Source organism: Budorcas taxicolor, chromosome 16 (genome assembly GCF_023091745.1).
Source record: "Budorcas taxicolor isolate Tak-1 chromosome 16, Takin1.1, whole genome shotgun sequence".
NCBI lineage: Eukaryota > Metazoa > Chordata > Mammalia > Artiodactyla > Bovidae > Budorcas > Budorcas taxicolor.
The window spans coordinates 34,455,115-34,477,121 of record NC_068925.1 but is presented as its reverse complement, the minus strand read 5'-3'; the positions used below and the strand labels follow the sequence as shown (position 1 = coordinate 34,477,121).

Sequence of the window (22,007 nt, the reverse complement as noted above, 5' to 3'; positions counted from 1 at the left end):
CATCTGCACCAGCAGAAAGGATCAGTCCCTGAAGTCTTTTCTCTTTTGCCTCTTTATTGAGAATTATGAAAAAGTTAATCAGGAAAAATATGAGGCAGGCAAGATACTGCTACAAGTAAAAAGAATTTCTAGACTCACTAAATTGTTTTAAATGAATTTTAACCATGAGAGAAAAACTACAAGTCAACAGCCCCAATTTATTTTAAAGGGCAGATGGTTAGTACTTTAAATTTTGAGTTTAGGAATAAAACTGTAGTAAATATCTGGGGGTCAAGTCATGAGAAGTCACTTCATGCTTAAGTATTTCAAATCATGATGCTACTGACTGAAACTGTGTCTGATTTGTTTATATGTAATTTTATTGGACTTTGCAAAACTGTCCACAATACTTATATACTCTTAACTTTAAAAGGACAAAAAAAAAAAAAATCTGTGCTTATCTGTTTATATGTCTGAAATCACCCATCCTAATCAGATACAAGCTTATTTACTGGATAAACTACAAGGTTATATTTTGCCCCACAAGATCTATTCCTGTTTAACATAGACTTAAAATCACATACTGCCTTAATGCTGTCCTATTTTCAACAAATATTTTTTCAGTTATATATCCAATTCCAAAAAAAAAAATGAACCTTGATTCTTTAATACCATGAAGAAAATTAACTTAAAGTGGATTACAGACTAAATATAATTCTAAAAGCTATTAACATTTCTAGAAGAAACATAGGAGTAAATCTTAACAACGTTGGGTTAGGAAAAGATGTTTTAAATTAAATCCCATATCTGTAAACTACAAAAGAAAAACACTGATAAATTGTATTTCATCTAATTTAAAAGTTTTGTGCTTCAAAACAGAGGATGAGATGGCTGAATGGCATCACTGACTTGATGGACATGAGTTTGAGTGAACTCCGAGAGTTGGCGATGGACAGGGAGGCCTGGCGTGCTGCGATTCATGGGGTCACAAAGAGTTGGACACGACTGAGCGATGAACTGAACTGAACTGAACTGAAGTAAGAAAGCACACCAGTGGTTAGAAGAATAGGAGGTGATGGTGGAAACTGTAAAGGAGTATGAAAGACTTGTTACAATGACAGACTTGTTCTATATCATGATTGTGGTATTGGTAAACAACACATTTGTCAAAACTCACTAATTTGTACACTTAAAAGTGGTAAATTTTACTGAATATAAATTACATATGAACAATATGACTTCTAAACAATGGATTTAAGCAAAAATAAACACAGGGGAAAAATTCCCCACTAAAAAATGAAATGGCAGAACACAGACTGGGAGAAACTATTTGCAAAACATATATATGATAAGTACTTGCAAACTGTATAAAGAAGTCTGACTACTCAATATTAAGAAAACAAACAAGCCAATCAAAACATGGACCAAAGATTTTAACAGATACTTCAATAAAGAAGACACAACATGGCAAATCAGCACAGGAAAGCATGTTCAGTACCATTAATAATTCAGGAAATTCAAATTAAAACTGTAAGATGCCATTACACATCCAAAAGACGAGGTAAATAAGAAAGACTAACCATGCCAAGTGAGGCAATGATGTTAAATAATATCCTAGAAATGCAAAATGGTACAATTTGGCAGTTTCTTATGAAGCTGAACATACCAAATGACACAGAAATTGTATTCCTAGATATTCACCGAAGGCAACTAAAACTATACATCCACACAAAGATGTGTACTGGAATACTCACAAGAAATTTTTTCATAATAGCCCCAAACTGCAAGAAAATCAAATATCTACTAAAGATTATATAGATATGTTATAATATATCCACAAAAGACCATAAAAAGAATAAACTCCTGATGTATGCAACAATATTGATGACTTTTTAAACTATTAAGTGTAAGATACAGAACACAAATGACTATATGCTGTGTTTTGATATTATAGTTTTAAATATTTAAATATTATTTTGCTACACTATCCTTTTTTTTCCCTTCTTCAAAGTTTCCAATTTATACACATATTGTGCCTTCCATTTTTACTCTCTTGAAATGTTCACTCTGGGGTAATCCAGTCTTTGTGCAAAAAGTATGACTACACTGAAATTGCCATCCTATGCCATAACCACAAGGAAAAAAATTGTGAAAACAGATAAATGCCCAGTCAGCTCCTCAAGCTTCAGCTACTTCATCTGATGTTCTAGATATAAAAGTAAGCAACTTAGATGTTGAGCCTAGACGAGTCTTTGGATTATTACTTCACAAGCAGAGATATATTGGTTTAATGAACTTGGGGAATTTAGCATTGAAATATGGGCTTCCCTGGTGGCTCAGATGGTAAAGAATCCTCCTGCAATGCGGGAGACCTAGGTTCCATCCCTGGGTTGGGAAGATCCCCTGGAGGCGGCCATGGCAACTTACTCCAGTATTCTTGCCTGGAGAGTTTCATGGACAGAGGAGCCTGGTGGGCTACAGTTCATTGGGCCACAAAGAGTCAGACACGACTGAGCAACTAAGCACAGCACAGCAGCCTTGAAATACAAAATTACATAGTAAAGATATTCCCAAATGTATTTTGCCTTGAACTGTATGTATTAATGTGAATATTATAATGCATCCTTCTTGGCTTGACACTTTGTAGAAAAGCTCTGGGTGAAGACAATAGAACTCTGCTAAAACCTATGTAATATACTAATAACTAAAATGGTTAGCAAAGAAGTCACTTGTCAGACTTCTGACAATAAAGATAGTCGTACATCTGTAAACTTAGTAAAATTTTAAAAATCACTATGAATATGAAATGATACTTTTAATTTAAAAGTCACCCAAATCACACCTCCATAAATTAGTAAGTAGATCTAGAATGCTGACTGCCGGCACTTCTGTCTCATGTGAATTTAAAATGAGATCATTGAAGACAAAACGCCAGCAAGATAATGAGAATCTAAAATAAGTATGAGAGACTCTCAAGATTGGCATGAAACTACAAGTCATATGCAAAAACTAAAATGAATTTTATCAAAGGACTTACTATAGAGTGTACAATGAACTAAAATTTGGACAAAAATAGTAAACAACTGAAAATGTTAGCCTTATTTGTACCCAGATATATATAGAATATAGAAGAATGTGAAAATTTTATCAGATGACTAACATTTCTATGTAATCATTTTCCTTTCCCCACTAATCAATCTCTTATCAATCTCCAGGAGATTATAGCCTGGAGAAGGATTTATAGAGGTTTGATATATTATAGAGGTTTGTTTTACAGAACTGAAAGAAATAAAGTCATGAGTAAGGATTTTGGTAAAGAGTCTTAAATAAAGACATTCTAAATCAAACTATACAGTTTTCAGTTTACTCCCTTCCTTGCCTCCCACCCACCCCTCCCCCACCAATATTTTTCTGCTTCTCGAGGGAGGTGGCAACCCACTCCAGTATTCTTGCCTGGAGAATCCCAGGGACAGGGGAGCCTGGCGGGCTGCCGTCTATGGGGTCGCACAGAGTCGGACACAACTGAAGCGACTTAGCAGCATATAAATTTGAGACTCTGAGAGTTGGTGATGGACAGGGAGGTCTGGCATGCTGTCATTCATGGTGTCGCAGAGTCGGACATGACTGAACTGAACTGAAGTTACAGCTGGTAAAGAACCCATCTGGCAGTGCAGGAGATGCAAGAGATGTGGGTTTGATCTCTGGGTCAGGAAGATCCCCTGGAGAAGGAAATGGCAACCCACCCCAGTATTCTTGCCTGGAAAAGCCCATGGACAGAGAAGCCTGGTGGGCTATGGCCCATGGGTTTGCAGAGAGTCAGACATGATTGAGTGCACGTACACACACACATCCACACAATCTACAAAAAGAGAGTGGTTTGGATATGTTAGCAGCAGTGGGATGGGTCACATTATTAGAGTGCTTTTATAATCAGTTCTCCGTGTGCTGATTTACTGTCTACCAAAGGTTGTACTGAACCTTCATAACCTTGTTCTACTGAGCTCCAAACCAACCCTTGTGTAGTCAAGGTATATGTCATTCATCAAGTCATAAGAAAAGAAGAATTCATGGTATTCTGCTTAGGAACTAGTGAAAGTGAAAGTCCCTCAGTCATGTCCGACTCTTTGTGACCCCATAACTATACAGTCCATGCAATTCTCTAGGCCAGAATACTTGAGTGGGTAGCCTTTCCCTTCTCTAGGGGATCTTCCCAACCCAGAGATCAAACCCAGGTCTCCTGCTTTGCAGGCAGATTCTTTACCAGCTAAGCCACATGGGAAGCCCAAGAATACTAGAGTGGGCAGCCTATCCCTTCTCCAGCGGAACTAGTAGATGTGAAATCCAATGAATTCAATTGCTATCTTTCAGTTGTGTATCTTTACTCTTACACTCAATATACTTCCCTTAACTTCTAAGGCTTTATAGAAAGACAGCTGAACACCGAAGAATTGATGCTTTTGAACGGTGCTGTTCAAAACTGTAATGCTTTTGAACTGTGGGGACTGTGGTGTTGGAGAAGACTCTTGAGGGTCTCTTGGACTGCAGGGAGATCCAACCAGTCTATCTTCAAGGAAATCAGTCCTGAATATTCACTGTAAAGACTGATGCTGAAGCTGAAAGTCCAATACTTTGGCCACCTGATTCAAAGAACCAACTCAATGGAAAGACCCTGATGCTGGGAAAGATTTTAGGTGGGAGGAGAAAGGGACGACATAGGATGAGATGGTTGGATGGCATCACAGACTTGATGGACATAAGTTTGAGTAAGCTCCAGGAGTTGGTGATGGACAGGGAAGCCTGACATGCTGCAGTCCCAGTCCATGGAGTTGCAAAGAGTCGGACATGACTGAGCAACTGAACTGAACTGAACTTCTAAGGCTTCTTTTGTCTGGCTGCTTTTACCCAGTATTCTCCTTAGGCTTCTCTTATCACCAATGTGTCCAATGTTGGTACCTTCAGGCACCATTCTTAGCCATTTATCTTTTGAACTACACACTATTCTCACACCGGACACCTTCCCTTCCTTGGTTTCAGCATTGCTGCTGAACTCTATTTGTATCTCTAACCTAACTCTCCCACCTCCTTCAGGTTCCCTTGCGGTACCTCACATACAGGATGATAAACTCAGAAATCATTCCTTTTACTGTTCCCTGATTTTACAAATAGCCCAGTACCCATACAAATTCTCCAAGTAGCAAATAGGAAACTGTGTGATGTTTTCCTTTCTCTCCTTTCAGTCATTAAATCCCAGAAAGCCTATACCTGAACAGCATTTAGAATGTGATTCCTTCTCACTAATATTGCCTCAATTAACTACTTATCATTTTTTGAACAAGTTACCTAAACCTTCCACCTGCAGTAGCTTCTAAGCCATTTCTCTGCATCCAATTTTATCTTTTCCAATACAAGCCTCATACCATTACCAAAGTCTTCCTTCTAAAACATTTCATACAGAAATTCTTCCATGTTGCTTCACTGCATCCAGGATACAATCTAAACTGCTTGGGAGAGATCTGGCCTAACACGACCCTAACTACCTGGTCGCATGCTTCTGGCTTCTCTCTGCAGGACTCTGTGCGTCATTCATACCATGCTACATCCGGGGAGGTAGAGGAGAGCTTGCATGAGCTCCCACATTTTAAGCATTCTATTTTCTCTGCGTAGGAATGCTCTCCCTCTCATCCTTACTTATGTAACTTACAGTCACCATTAATACTTAGCTCAGCCAACTACTTAAAGAAGTGTTTCTAACCATGCCATTCCCCCCCTTCCTTTCTCTTCCTTTTGGACTGATTCAAATCCACATTCTCTGTATCCCACAACAACTAGTGTTTTCATAGCAATAATGACACCGAATATGCATATTTTCTTGTCTGCAATTAGATACTCATCTTCTCAAGGAAAGTACCATATTTCCCTTATTGCTACATCCTCTGGTGTCCAACTCATTGTAATTGCTCATTAAATATTTAATAGGCAAATGGATTATACTGGAGTGGGTTCTGAACTTAACATATAAACCATCAAGTAAACCAAAACCACCCTTGGAAATTCCTTAGGAAGGCATTACACTGAAGACCAATTTGCTGTCTCAACATAGTTAAGCTAGCACAGTTTTTCCTTTAGCACTGAAATACTAGTTTCTTTGGAGGACCATCCATACTTATAATCCAGTTAATGACAATGTTTTATAAAAACTATACATTTTTAAGCACTAGAATTTATATCCCATGAAACTCCAAGGATGGCAAGTAGAAACTGATGTGGAGTAGAAGAACAGCAATTTCTCTCTCATACTGAGGATACTCTGAAAATGCTTAGCAAGAGGAATGGCAGAATCACCACTTTCTTCCTTGCTTCCTTTCCACTCTCTTTTCTTCCCCTGCCTCATCCCTCCTTCATTCCTATCTCTGTTATCTGTTGCTAAGCCTATTTCTTTGAATTCATATAAATTCCACTGTACTGACATGCCTGAAAGGATTGTTCACAACCAGTACTTCTCTCATAATCTATTCCCACCAAGATTATGTAGCACTGTAAACAATACTGGCAAATATAGGAATATACAAGCATAGCCACAAGCATGCTAAACTCTTGTGCCATCTATTAGGCTGAAAGAAGTTCCAACATTCACAAAAATGTGAAGAAAGTATAAAGAAATGTCTCAGCTGCTGTACTTATATTTCAAAAGAAATATTTCAAAATATAGGCTAGAAGAATAGTATGGCTAATTGAAAATCATCAGACAATGAGTATGAATTGAGTGAAAACTCAGCTAGTTACTAATTAACTTCAATGGGTCCACTAAAGAAGCCTATCTCAGAGCAAACACTGGACAGAAGAGACTTGAGGATGCTGCCACTTGGGTAGGTACTAACAACTCACCAAAATAAAGTAAGTCACCATAAGCATACACTGAGTACAGAGTTGCTTCTCAGAAAAACTTAAGAATTGGAATAACCCCATCAAGTTCCAAGAATTAAATAAATAAATATTTGTATGTTTATAAAGCACATTTTAAAGTATACTTAAAATGTATAAGATGCATTTGAAAGCATATGTGATAACCTAAAAGAATAAAAACACTGGGAGGTTACACATATAAAACTTTCATTTTTACAAAAATCATGTAAACATAATTATATTTCCACTTTTTATATTTATGGCAATTCTATAGTTACTATACATGCATGTAAAATTACATTACCATATGAAAGTGTACCTGCTTCAATACATAAAATAATTTAGTTTTTATCTATGGCACATACCTAAAACAGAAGTTCTGAAATAGGAGAAGAAATGCCAAACAAGAGAAATAGTGTAGGCATTTCAATGAGTAAGAAAACCATCTGGCTAGCTTGAAAATCTGCTTCTGTGTAAGAAAAAATTTTTTAACAATCATCAATTGATTAACTGTCTACATACTCAACGTTTAGAACAGAAGTACGAGCAACAACTAGCTCCCTCTACTAAGCTCCAGGCAGCTTCCCTTCATCTCACCATCTAAAACTCTTCCTTCTTTCCTATAAAGTCCCATGGTCCTTAATCTATATACTTCTGATACTAGAGATAAGTATCACTTTTACACTTAGTATAAATCTTATACCTTATCTTCCCCACTAGACCATAAACTCTTTCAGAGTAAGAGTTATGCTTAATTCAGACCTGTACACCCACTTATCTACCAGAGTACTCTGCTCATTCTCAATAAATAAATATTTTATAAATACACAAAAAGATAGGTTCTCCTGAAAACACATTTTCAGCATTTCTTCTAAAGAACCTATGTACCACATTACTTTCTGTTTTTCTTCCTACTTCTCAGTAGTTCCTATTTTACTAGCTTTTTTTTAAAGAATTCATTTATTTGGCTGCTTCAAGTCTCAGTTGGTGCATGTGGGTTTAGTTGCCCTATGGTATGTGGGATCTTAGTTCCCCAAGAAGGAACTGAACCTGTGTCCCTTAATTGGAAGACAGAGTCTTCACCACTGGGCTACCAGGGATGTCCTCTCTAATTTACCACTTTTGCTAACTTATTTTACCCCTGTTCCTGGAGGGAAACTTTTCATCTATTCGCTTATTTGCTCATTCAAAACATCCAATAAGTGTCAAGTTCCTACTATGTGTCAGGTAGTGTGCTAGGTGCCAGGGTTACACCAGTGGGTAAGTCTTTAGGGAGCTTTGAGCCTAGCAGGAAGGACAGATAAGTAAATAATTATAAAGCAATGTGCTAATTTTTATGATAGATACAAACACATGATGCTGTTTAAGAGTACTTCTATAATTTAAGAGTGCTTCTCCAACTTTTTGCCTGCAGTTTATCATTTCCCTATATAATATTCCCTCCACTGGTCATCCATCCATCTGCCTACCTATCTTTCTTCCTTCAACTTTAATATACACCTTTGATACAAAATACAAAAGATGCCCAAGAATAAAGTGAAAAATCAGACTTACTCCCATCTTTTCCCCAGTGATTCAGTTTGCCTTCCTGAAGGTAAGCACTAATGTCCAGTACATAATTCAGAGATAGTCAATGTAGACACAGACATATATGCACACATATATGGTCTTACTTTAACATGATAGTAGCGTACTTTATATTCTGTCTACATCTTGCTTTTCTTATTTCATAACATATCTTAGAAAATGCATTGTCTCAGCCCATATTGGGTGACATCATTCTTTTTAATGAATATAAAGTATATCACTGCATGAATATCTAAGTAGACCTCCTGGAAGTGAAATTGCTGGGTCCCAGAATATGTGCTTTTTTAATTTTGATAGATACTAACATAGAGATTTCACCAATTTAAATTTCCTATAAAACAGGAAATATTCACCTCCATAACTTAAATTACAACCTTTATGGGAATGGCTCCCAAATCTGTATCCATATTCTGACCCATATTTATTCTCTGTGGTATTTCCACATACATATTTCTTGGAACCTTAGGAAAAAGCTTTTTAAAACCAACTTTATAATTTTACTCTTAACACACTCTTCCTAAGTTCACTACACATATTAATTCTCCATGATCCCAACCAAACGCTTTTCTACCCACATTCAATTAATGAACTCAATTAAGACAGATCAATCCTATATAATTCTATGACACCCATCTTCTTTTTCTCAGACAACATCTGACTGACAAGGGTTCAGTTCAGAATGCCTGGATTACTAAATTCTAACTACTCAACTTGTTCCTCTCTGCTTGCCTACCAGTGATTTTGCTCACATCATCCTCTCTGCCTGAAATAGCCTCTCAAATCAGTTCCCCTGTTGGAATTTCATTAAGCCTAATCTAAGCACTAGATCCATTCATAACAAATTTTCTTTTATTAATTTATTAACACTTAGGTCTTTCACCATATTCTAATTTATAATAGTTATAAGATAAATTATAAACTCTTAACACATTTTGATAAACTCACACTGCCAAGGCACTCAAAATGTGTTTACCAAATGAATGAATGAATTTTTTGCAATGCACTAATTCCTGTAAGTCAGATAATTCAATAGGAGAAAACATGCTATAAAGGATAATTGCTTCCTGTTTCCTTACCTCTTTCCCTCCTTCCCTTATTTCTTCCTTTTCCCTCCCTCCCTCTTTTCCTCCTTTCTTCCTTCCCTCTCCTTCCTTCTTTTTTTTCAGGTAATAAGATTATTTTAAAGTCTGTGAGATACAGGCCCCTATTTAAGAATTAAATTTCAGAATACTCACAATGTGAAATATTTCCAGTAAACTACGTTTTCCCCTTGCATTGATTTTGATGAAAAATAGGGGAAAGGATAAAGAATAAAGGAAAAGGTGAAATATACTACTAAAATGATTGAATTTCTCTTCAAAACTAAAAAAATCATCTAAATTCAGTCAAGGTTACTCTTTACTATGTAGAAGAGAAAACTCAACTGTAATGTACCTGTGGCCTACTGTTAAACCGAGTTTAAAATGGGTGAAATAATTTTTTACAAGTTTCACAAAAACTTGCAGAAGAACTATGTAAAGCATTACCAACCCTATATGTCTGGTTTTCAAAATTAAAAACCGTGATTTTAAAAATCACTACCTGTAGTAAAATGTACATTTAAAAAATTTAGAAAAGAGTTGATTATGCTTCCCTATACATAAAGTATTGCTAGTTAAAAAAATAAATGATCATTATATTTCATTAAAAATTATTCAGCTCTCATTTACTAAAATAGTAGAGAGCTATCAAATCTCTATCAAAAAGTAGAGAATTACTACATTATAACTTGTAAATAATTTAGAAAAACAACAATACTACCATGCAGATGCCAGTGTTGGTTATACTTGACTCACCTCTCCCCCATTAACATATTCCATCACAAAACACAAACGGTCTTTTGTCTGGAAGGAATATTTCAGGGACTTGAAATGAAAAAGAAAACATGTTATATTATAATCCTACATTTTTACAACAGTATCAAAAATAGAACACTTAGAAACAGTAAGTGTGATTGATAAATTGTTCATGTTCCTTAAGAGTCTATTTATTCCTTTAAGAACACTTAAATAAAAATTTATGAGAACTATAAAACACATTTTGTGAAGATCAGCAGTGGGCATAATTTCAGGAAAAAGTAAAATTATAATTATTAGTAAACAATCCTAACTCTTAAAAGTTTCTTCCTTTTGAAAGTCTATCTGTTGCTCTTAATCTTAAAACACTTCATTGGGACCAGGAACATACACGAACTTTGCAAATCAAAGAAAATGGCATACCTAAATAAATGTGACTGAAAATGTTATTTTTCATACTTAATTGCTACAATAAAACTCCCTTAAATATAAAATGTTATGATTATAACATCTTTCCCCTAGTCACTTACTGTTAAAAAGGGATGTCTAGTGTTCTTTAATACTCTGCTTTCAGTTAAAGTGTGTGCCACTTCATCCTACGAAAGAAAAAGGCAAATAAACTTTTAATATATGTTCTGAGCACAAATAATATAAAAATTTCGCTATTTCTCTAAGACCAGAAGAGATTAAACCCAGACACATAAAAAGATTTTAAACACATGCTCCTTTATTGCTTAGCTTCTCGTCTACCAAAAAAAAAACAAATCAAATTAGTGATTTAAATCAGATGGCTATCATGTATAAACACAGTCATACTTTATCAAGGTATATCAATAATGATATAATAATAAGCAAAAATTACCAGGGATACAGAAAATGAAATAGTAAGCCTTTCCCCTTGAAGAGAATGTCCTGTAAGTTAACAGCTAGGCATGGAGTAGTTAATATTTCCATGTTTGTGTTACATTGTATTCAGGGGATACAAAGAATATATTTCAGTAAAGATCATAGAATTGGTAAGTCTTCTACCTAAAAGAAAAATAAGTTATTGAAAAGAGGAACACAGTACACATTAAGAGGTTTAATTCTAAATTATACATTTCAGAAATAAAAATAGTATAAAACTGTATATTTTTGTTTTGTGGCTTTTTAGCATGCTTTTCTTAAAAAAAAAAAAGATTATAGTTTATTCTAGGACACTTTCTAGATCTGGATATATCTAAAGCCAAAAATACACTAAGACTGTACTTCCCCAATTTTGTACATAAATTTCATCTTGACATCAAAAGTGAACTAGGGAAGATTTTCTTCAACATGGAGAACTGGAAAAATGCTTCATATCTCAAAAATAACACTATTTTAAAGAATAAAGGAAAGGAAGATAAATGCTGAAACTAACACAACATCTCTGGTCTCTGCTTCTGCCAAGATCCTAAACGAAGCCCTTGCTGGATCAATTTATTAACACTGCCAGCAAATCAAGATTATAAGTAAGAAGTGGAAACTTTAGGACACTGTATTAATCTTTACAAAAGCATCTGACCTTATTTAGACTTAGAAGATAAACAAGCAACAGAATGATCAAAGATGCTAAAAGCCAAAAGCCATTCCAAGAGAGTGAGACCAATTCTTTTTTTTTAATTAATTTAATTTAATTAATTTTTTTTAATTAATTAATTTTACTTGGAGGATAATTACTTTACAATATTGTCATGGTTTCTGTCACACATCAATATGAATTGGCCATAGGTATACATGCGTCCCCTCCATCCTGAACTCCCTTCCTCTCTCTCTCCCCACCCTATCTCCTCCAGGTTGTCAAAGAGCACCAGCTTAAGTGCCCTGCTTCATATGTCAAACTTGCATTGACATATGGTAATGTATATGTTTCAGTGCTATTCTCTCAAATCATCCCATCCTTTCCTTCTCCCACTGAGTCCAAAAGTCTGTTCTTTACGTCTGTGTCTCTTTTGCTGCTCTGTACATAAGATCATCATAAGTACCATCTTTCTAGGTTCCATATGTATGCATTAATATACGGTGTTTGTCTTTCTCTTTCTGACTTACTTCACTCTGTATAATAGGCTCTAGGTACATGTGTCTTTTTCAATTAAATAAAGTGTAATGACATAGTATTGAAAACCAGTGAAATAAAGTACGGGTAAGAAAACATTCAAGTCTTATTTGGTTAATAAGAACCAGGTTTAAATGCTCAAACAACATGAAAACCACGATCATATCATACCATAAATTTTAAATTAATTAGAACACCAAACATCTTAATAAAAAATAATAAATATAAATGATATCAGAACTAATTTCTATACCCACAATGCTTACCATAATGATTAGTATACAGTAGGTAGTTGTTAAATGTTTTGTTGAACTTAACAGTTTATCATAGGAATTAATTACAAGATGTCACATATGTGGGACTTTCATTCAATCATTTATTCTTTCAATAAATATGAAACAAATACACTCTGGGTATTGTTCTATCCACTGAAGACAGGATACTGAACACCACAGACAAAAGTCCTGTCCTCCTGGAGCTATCATTTCAGTTGGTCAGATGGTGGTCAGCATTAATGGAAAAAACCAAGAAGACAAGGGAAGGCTAAAGTTTATAAGAATCATACAATGGAGACAAAATACATGATTAAGGATTATACAAGTGGCTATTTTATGGGCTATAAAACTGAATTCATTGATTAAAAGATGAAATCCTTGACATGCATTTACTAAATAATAACAGTGTAAGTATAAAATCATTTTTTTTTAAAGACATATGATTCTTTTGCTCATGGAGTTGACATGCTAGTGGAGAAGACACTGGTGCATATCAAATTGGTACAAATCCAATTTAAGAAATAATTACGAATTCTGATAAGTGATCTTATGAGAAAATGGGGTAAAGAAGGAAAATTAATGCTACTGCAAGATCACAGGTTGAGTAATATGACAGTGTAGGATTGCGGGATTGGGGCACACAACTGATTTCTGTTTTTAAATTCGCTCAGGTTCCTCTCAGAAGGACAGCAAAAACAGGAGTGATCAATTAGGAGACAACTGCAGTGTAAGAGTGAAATTAGGATGGCTAGGATGACTGCAGTGGCACCAGAGCTAGATAAAGCATTTGAAATATTTTTGAGATATAAAATTAACAGTGAAAAACTAACAGCTATATGCTTTCAACAGAGGATTAAGTAGAAGTATTACTTTATATGCAGTCAGAGAAGGCAACATTTACCAGTTATGCTTTAGGATTTTAAGTGATCTGAGGCAGTAAACTAGGAAAAGACTAAAAAAAGAGAAGTATGAAACCTATTTGGAAAAGATATCCTAGCACTTCAGTTAATATTTCTGGCAGCTCTTTCATTCTATTTTGTTGAAACAAGCTCATTATATGTAATAGTTATTTTTCTGAATCACTTAGTAAGTTCCATGAAAGATTTTTTTTTTCCTATATTCTGTAATCTGCCTAACCACATTAAAGGAGTCAAGTAAAGATGTAGGTAGGCAAAAGCTCAAACAGTATTTCTTTGTTATAAGAATGAAACCAGAATTAATACCATGTACATACATTTTATGTATTAAAATGTATTTTCTACCACACTTTACATCTGATCAAATTAAAATTTTCTCCTTAATGCAAATTTAATGGTACAGTATTTCACATACTAATTAGTATCTGCTATGAAGATAAGGTATGCACAAGCTAAAAAGTAAACACAGATGTCATTAATTTTTAATTACAGTTAAAAACAACATGTGAAAACAAAAAGTTATAAATAACAGTGATAAAACTTAGGGGCTAAAACAATACGATGCTTTTCTAAAAATCCATTTGTTGATCGTGATTACAAATAAAGAGTGCTTGGGTATATAAGTAAAATGTTTTCGTGAAAAAGCTTTCAAAATTTAGTTTCATATATATTCATCCATGGCAAAAGACTAATGAATTTTAAAATCTAATTTCTTTCATAGAAAGCAGCTTAGGGAGAATGGAATTTTTCACAGTTTTTTGCAAACATGACGCAGAAGAAGTCTTCCTCATACTCATTTTTCCAATCCTCTCTAATTTATCACTACCCTTCACCAAACATGGTCTAACTTCTCCTTTTCATGCTCCCCACTTATTGCTTTTTGATAGTTGTTCGTGGCAGGAGGTGGACAAGGAGCAAATGAAGACTGAGAAATGGAAGAGAACATCTCTATCACTGTGGACACCACAGGTGTCACCTCCTTCAATCCTTGTAGTAGCTGAGCAGGTGTCTTTGATGATTCCCATTTTATATGAGGTAACTGAGGTTCACAGAAGTTAAACTGCTCAGATTGCAGGTGAAAAGGTCAAGACTGATCTCATCTAAGTCCAACATCAATGGTCATCTCCAACAACTCAGTAGCAACTTAACCAGGTACACTTTAACTCTGTTCACATTATTTTCTCCATTTTGACTACAAGACTCTAAAAACTGACTTCAGGAAGCTGGTTGAAATCAAGATACATGACATCTAAAGCATTTAAACAAAAATAATCCAGAGCTATAAATGAGGCCTAGAGGAGGAGATGACGGAGGTGGGGAAGCAGGGAGAAGAGGGGAGAAAAGATTTTACCTTGGTATCTTTCTTCTTAATCAACCACAATGACTACAAGTGATCATTATGTACTTGCTCTGTTTTGACAAGCCGTATGTCAGAAATCTATATATTTTTCCCCATAGAAAGGATGTCGTACTTGGTGTTGTTTGGTCGTTAAGTTGTATCTGACGCTTGCAACCCCATGGACTGTAGCCCGCCAGGCTCCTCTGTCCATGGGATTTCCCAGGCAAAAATACTGGAGTGGGTTACCATTTCCTTCTGCAGGAGATCTTCCGAACCTAGGGACTGAATCTGTGTCTCCTGCACTGCAGGTGAATTCTTTACCAACTGAGCCACCATCCTATCATTCAGTCTGTCATGCAATCCTGATGGCTCTTCATCAAAATATGCCCCAGACTGAATATGTCTTACCACCTCCACTGCTAATACCCTGATGCAAGCCACTATAATCAATTATCTGGATTATTGCAGTTAACTCCTAACAAGCTCCCTGCTTCCACAGTCTATTCTCAACACTACAGCCAAGGTGACGATATTAAAATGAAAACTATATCATGATATAGTAAACTATACATGATATAGTAAAAAAAAAAAAAAAAAGTATAAAAACTTCCAATGGCTGACTAGCACAATGAGTAAAAGCAATATCCTTACAGCATCTACCACTATCATAAACAACTCTCTACTGTTTCACTCTAGGCAGGCCATGCTAGACTAGATTCCTAGCTATTTTTAAAATATGCTGCTTCCTCAGTGCTTTTTTTGGTTGTGATTTCCTCTATCAGGAATATTCTTCCTCCCAAATACCTGAATGGTTTGCTTCCTCATTTCCTTCAAATGTTCACTGAAATTTCACTTTCTCAATGAGTTCTTCTGTGATCATTTAAGACAGCAAAACCCACAAAAATCACTAACAGTACACAAAAACTAGTGGAACTACTAAATGAATTCAGCAAGATAGCAGGATAAAACACCAACATACACAAATCTCTTTCACTACACTAACAATGACATATCAACAAGAGGCAGTTAAAAAAAGTCCTGTTTGAAATCGCATCAAGAAAATAAAATACCAAGGAGGTGAAAAATCTATACATTGAAAACTATAAAACACTGATGAAGGAAACTGAAGACAAATCAAAAATGAAAGGGAAAGATCCCATGCCCTTGGAGAGGAACAATTAATATCATTAAAATGGCCATACTACCCAAAGCAACTTACAGATTTAATGCAATTTTTATCCAAATACCTATGACTTTATTCATAGAACTGGAACAAATATTCTTAAAATTCATATGGAACCACAAAACACCCTGAATTGCCAAAGCAATCTTGAGATGGAAGAACAGAGCTGAAAATATGCTCCCTGACATCAGACTATATTACAGAGCTACAGTAATCAAAACAGCATGGTACTAGCACAAAAACAGATTTATAGCCCAATGGTACAGAATAGAGAACCCATAAATAAACCCATGCACCTATAGTCAATCCATGACAAAGGAGGCAAGTATATAAAATGGAGAAAAGACAGCTTCTTCAACAAATGGTGATGGGAGAGTTAAACAGCTGCATGTAGATGGATAAAATTAGAACACTCCCTAACACCATATACAAAAATAAACTCAAAATGCTTTAAAGACCTAAATATAAGACACGACACAACAAAACTCCTTGAACAGAACACAGGCAAAATATTCTTGGACATAAATTAATGCAATATTTTCTTTGGTCAGTCTCTGAAAACAAAAGAAGTATAAGCAAAAATAAAACAAAAAATGGGACCTAAACAAACTTAAAACATTTTTTTGCACAGCAAAGGAAACCATCAACAAAACAAAACAAAAAACCTATGGAGTGGGAGAAAAATATTTTCAAATGATGCTACTGACAAGGAATTAACATCTAAAATATACAAGAAGCTCATAGAACTCAATTAAAAAAAAACACACCTTAAAAAGTGGGCAGAAGCACTAAACAGACATTCCTCCAAAGAAGACGCTCAGCATCACTAATTATTTTTGCTGTTGTTTAGCTGCTAAGTCATATCCAACTCTTTTGCAACCCCATGGACTATAGCCCAACAGACTTCTCTGTCCACAGGAGTTTCCAGGCAAGAATCCTGGAGTGGGTTGCCATGGCCCCCTCCAGGGGATCTTTGTGACGCAAGGATTGAACCTGGGTCTCCTGCATTGGTATGCAGATTCTTTACCACTGAAGAAGCCCTCACTAATTATTAGAGAAAAGGAAATAAAAATCACAGCAAAGCACACTGTCACTTCAGTACCATTTCACACTTGTCAAAATGACTATCATCAAAAAGGCTACAAATAATAAATGCTAGAGAAGATATGGAGAAAAGGGAACTCTCCTATACTGTTGGTGAGAATGTAAATTGGTGTAGCCACTATGGCAAACAGTATGGAGGTTCCTTAAAAAACTAAAAACAGAACTACCATATGATCCACCAATCCCACTCCTGGGCATATATTCAGAAAAACCAAGAACTACATTTAACGATGGCTGGTTCATATTGATACATGGCAGAAACTAACATAATATGATAAAGCAACTGTTCTCCAGTTAAAAAAAAAAAATGCATGCACCTCAATGTTCACAGCGGTAGTATTCACAACAGGCAAGATGTGGAAACAAGTCAAGTACCCATCAGTAGATGATTAACTTAACAAGATATGGCACGCGTATATGTATATAAACACACATGCATGCATATACACAATGAAATATTACTCAGCCATAGAGAGAATGAGACGATGCCATTTGCAGGAACACGAAAGGGCCTAGAGATCGCTATAGCTAGTGACGCAAGTCAGACACAGAAACACAAACACTGTATCACTTTTTATGAGGAATCTAAAAAAAATTAAATGAATTCTATAAACAAAACAGAAAGACTCACAAACACAGAAAATAAACTTATTACCAGAAGTGATGGGCTAATTAGGCATATGGGATTAACAGACTCAAACTACTATACATAAAATAAATAAGTAACAAGGATTTATTGTGTATCTCAGAGAATTATACTTAACATGGAACATAATCTTAATATGATATATAATCACAAAAAATAACTGAATCACTAAGCTATACACCTGAAACTAAGACAATTTACTAAACACTTTTAAAAACACTGCAAAATTCTAGTTGTGAAATAAAGAATTCCTGGGGATTTAATGTACAGAATGATAAATAGTTAATAATACTATAGTGTGTATTGGAAAGATTCTAAGAAAATAAATCTTAAAAGTTCTCATGACAAGAAATAAAGTTTGTACCCACGGGTAGTGATAAATTTTAAGCAGACATACAGTAGTCATCATTTTAGTTTCAAATCTACTAAGGATGCTTTTCCATTCAACAGTTATATAAAATTTATCAGTACAACTAATCTATGTTAATAATCTATACTATTCACTACTTTAATAAAAAATTCAAACTGTTAGGGGAATATCAAAAAATCACTAGTATAATTAGTGACACAGGTCCCAAATACATAGTGAAAACATTCTCCCAAAATTTCCTCTGAAAAGAATAAAAGACTGTATATAATAGACAATATTATAAACTTTTGAAAAATTTAATACTATAAATAAATATCAATATACAGATATTATGCAGCTATAGCCTCTAATCAACATTTTGCTTACTTAATCGAATTTCTACAGTCTAGTCATGTGCGTGCATGAGCACACACACACGTGGACAACATAAACAAAGATTTAATAATCAACTCTTGTATTACCTTGGCAATAATAACTTCTTTCTTCAGAATCTTCATAGCATAGTATTTTCCACTTGCCTTCTCTCGAACCAAAATAACTTTCCCAAAAGTGCCTTTACCTAGTAGTTTCAAATAGTCAAAATCATTCATTGTCTGAAAAATACAAATTAAAATATATAATATGAAACATCTGGTGAAATTTATTTGTAAAAATCTATGTATATATTTGGCATTATCTACTCAAAATCAAATGTTATCCATTTCTAAGAACGCTAAGTGAATCAGAATCAGCCTGGCATTGGCTTTCCTATCCATAACCATGGATGCTGGAAATAATTTAAACAACTTTCAGATAGTGGAGACAATAATTTTGAGCACAGAATCTCTCAACTATTAATTATTAGTAAAGTATAAGGGCAAAGGGAAAAATAAAACCAACATTACTCACTTCCAAGTATTCAAGTTTCTAAGGATTTAGTAGTGCCACTCCCCTACATGATGAGTCAATCAAAAATGTCCTCCACAAACATTTCCAAATATATCCAAAAGGAAAGTACTTTTGAATGGAGTTTTTGAGAATGTACTCTATCAAAATAAGGATGGACTCCAAGAAAAAGAAAGATACGTGTATAAGAAACACTGAAAAGAATTCTGCAGCTCAGTTCAAAGAAAGAACAGCAGTACATCTGCTGAGAACACAAGTGGTCCAATTCAGAATACGAAGTCATGAAACTCTAAGAATGTCTCTAATCTGCCCATTTTCAATTTCATTTCTCATTCCCATCTGTAAGTAAGGTGATTACCAGGATTTTACTAAGGAGAATTACTACTTGCTCTCTACAGCTTCCTCTATGAATGCATATCCTGCTCTGCTTTATTTATCAATAAACTTCCAAAAATTTGATGATGTTTGTTCACTAAGGCCTTTCCCCCACCCAGCTTTTTCTTTCTGTGAACTTTTCCCTTTTAAAAATTTCTTTACTACCATTTTAATAGGCTTTAGATGAAAGAGGAGGTATGCTTAGTTTACAATCTTAAATTTAAATTCTGTTTCAGTTCAGTTCAGTCGCTCAGTCGTGTCTGACTCTTTGCGACCCCATGAATCGCAGCACACCAGGCCTCCCTGTCCATCACCATCTCCCGGAGTTCACTCAGACTCACATCCATCGAGTCAGTGATGCCATCCAGCCATCTCATCTTCTGTTGTCCCCTTCTCCTCCTGCCCCCAATCCCTCCCAGCATCAGGGTCTTTCCCAATGAGTCAACTCTTCACATGAGGTGGCCAAAGTACTGGAGCTTCAGCTTTAGCATTATTCTTTCCAAAGAAATCCCAGGGCTGATCTCCTTCAGAATGGACTGGTTGGATCTCCTTGCAGTCCAGGGGATTCTCAAGAGTCTTCTCCAACACCACAGTTCAAAAGCATCAATTCTTCGGCGCTCAGCCTTCTTCACAGTCCAACTCTCACATCCATACATGACCACAGGAAAAACCATAGCCTTGACTAGACGGACCTTAGTTGGCAAAGTAATGTCTCTGCTTTTGAATATACTATCTAGGTTGGTCATAACTTTTCTTCCAAGGAGTAAGCGTCTTTTAATTTCATGGCTGCAGTCACCATCTGCAGTGATTTTGGAGCCCGAAAAAATAAAGTCTGACACTGTTTCCACTCTTTCCCCATCTATTTCCCATGAAGTGATGGGATCGGATGCCATGATCTTCGTTTTCTGAATGTTGAGCTTTAAGCCAACTTTTTCACTCTCCTCTTTCACTTTCATCAAGAGGCTTTTTAGCTCCTCTTCACTTTCTGCCATAAGGGTGGTGTCATCTGCGTATCTGAGGTTATTGATATTTCTCCTGGCAATCTTGATTCCAGCTTGTGTTTCTTCCAGTCCAGAGTTTCTCATGATGTAGTCTGCATATAAGTTAAATAAGCAGGGTGACAATATACAGCCTTTACGTACTCCTTTTCCTATTTGAAACCAGTCTGTTGTTCCATGTCCAGTTCTAACTGTTGCTTCCTGACCTGCATACAGATTTCTCAAGAGGCAGGTCAGGTGGTCTGGTATTCCCATCTCTCTCAGAATTTTCCACATATTAAAATAACAAATTGGACTTCCCTGGCAGCCCCGTGGTTAAGACTCTACACCCCACTGCATGTGCCAGTTTGCTCTCTGGTCTGGGAACTAAGATCCTGCATGTCACACAGCATGACCAGAACAATAACAAAACAATTTAAGAGGGTGGGGTTTTATCCTACTAACAATCAGAAGTTATTGAAAATTTTTGTGTCTTTTTAGAAGTATTTCTTTCCTCCTTACCACCCGTTTGAAGTAAATGTCAGAAATGTCTCAAAGCAATAACTTCAGCTTCTACCTTAAGAAACTACAAAAAGACCAAATTAAACTCAAAAGAACTAGAAAAAAAAAAAAATAAAGATCAGGGCAGAAATCAATTAGGGATGTCCCTGGCAGTCTCTCCAGTGGTTAAGAATCTGTACTTCCACTGCAGGGAGCATGGATTTGATCCTTCATCAAGGAACTGGAATTCTACTTGCTATATAGCATGGCATGGTATGGTGAAAAAAAAAAAAAAAGAAATCAATTAAATTTTAAAAAGAAAGAAAAGGCGGGGAGGTCAAGATGGTGGAGGAGTTAGGAGGATGTGGGTTCACCACTCCCTACAAAAGCATCAAGAATACATTCACAAAAGAACAATTCTCAGAGAAAAGGCTGAACGCTAGCAGAGGACCTTGGACACACAGAAGGACAAGAAAGATCCCTGCAAAACTGGCTAGGACGAAAGAAAGAAGAGAGAAAAGAAGAGGAGAGGTCCCACATCTCAGGAAGCCCCTCACCAGTAGAGAGATCAGTTGGCAGAGCAGGGGAGTTAAGAGGCTATCACAAAAGGACAACAACAGGTCTGTGGTAGGCAGGACAAAGTGAGAGCTACACAGATAGTCCATGCCACAGCCCTGGGGCTCCAGCTTGAGACTTGTGTTCCTGGTGCAGACGGGGGCTGCAGGCAAGAACATGGGGTCTGGGGAGCAAACCGGGGAGAGGTCTGCTGTCGGTTGCTGCAAGGAGACAGCCTGAGGGGTCGGAAGTGAGGAAATCCACAAGTAGGAGTGTGTGCGGAGGAAACTCGACTCCATAGAAGGGTCATTGTTATATGTCAGAAGTGCAGCTGCCACTGCATCCTCTCTCCACTGCTGCCCTCACCTCCCTAGCAACTAGGAAGAGACCCCACTGGGGCTGGCTCTCCCACACCCAGGCACTAGGAAGGGTCCCTGCTGGGTGGCTCTCTCACACCAGTTGTAAGGCGCTGGAAAGGGCCCCAGCTGGGGCTGGCTCTTTC

The 22,007-nt window shown here is 36.1% G+C and overlaps 1 protein-coding gene across 1 annotated transcript in view; it reads right to left on the bottom strand.

Moving 5' to 3' along the window:
- AKT3 (AKT serine/threonine kinase 3) overlaps positions 1-22,007 on the bottom strand; it is a 139,167-nt gene that overhangs the window by 71,852 nt on the left and 45,308 nt on the right. Inside the window, exons 5-7 of the mRNA XM_052653829.1 lie at positions 18,674-18,805; positions 10,835-10,900; positions 10,305-10,373 (exon numbers count right to left, since the gene is read on the bottom strand). Of these exons, the coding sequence (XP_052509789.1) occupies positions 10,305-10,373; positions 10,835-10,900; positions 18,674-18,805 (267 nt within the window). The remainder of the gene's footprint in view (positions 1-10,304; positions 10,374-10,834; positions 10,901-18,673; positions 18,806-22,007) is intronic.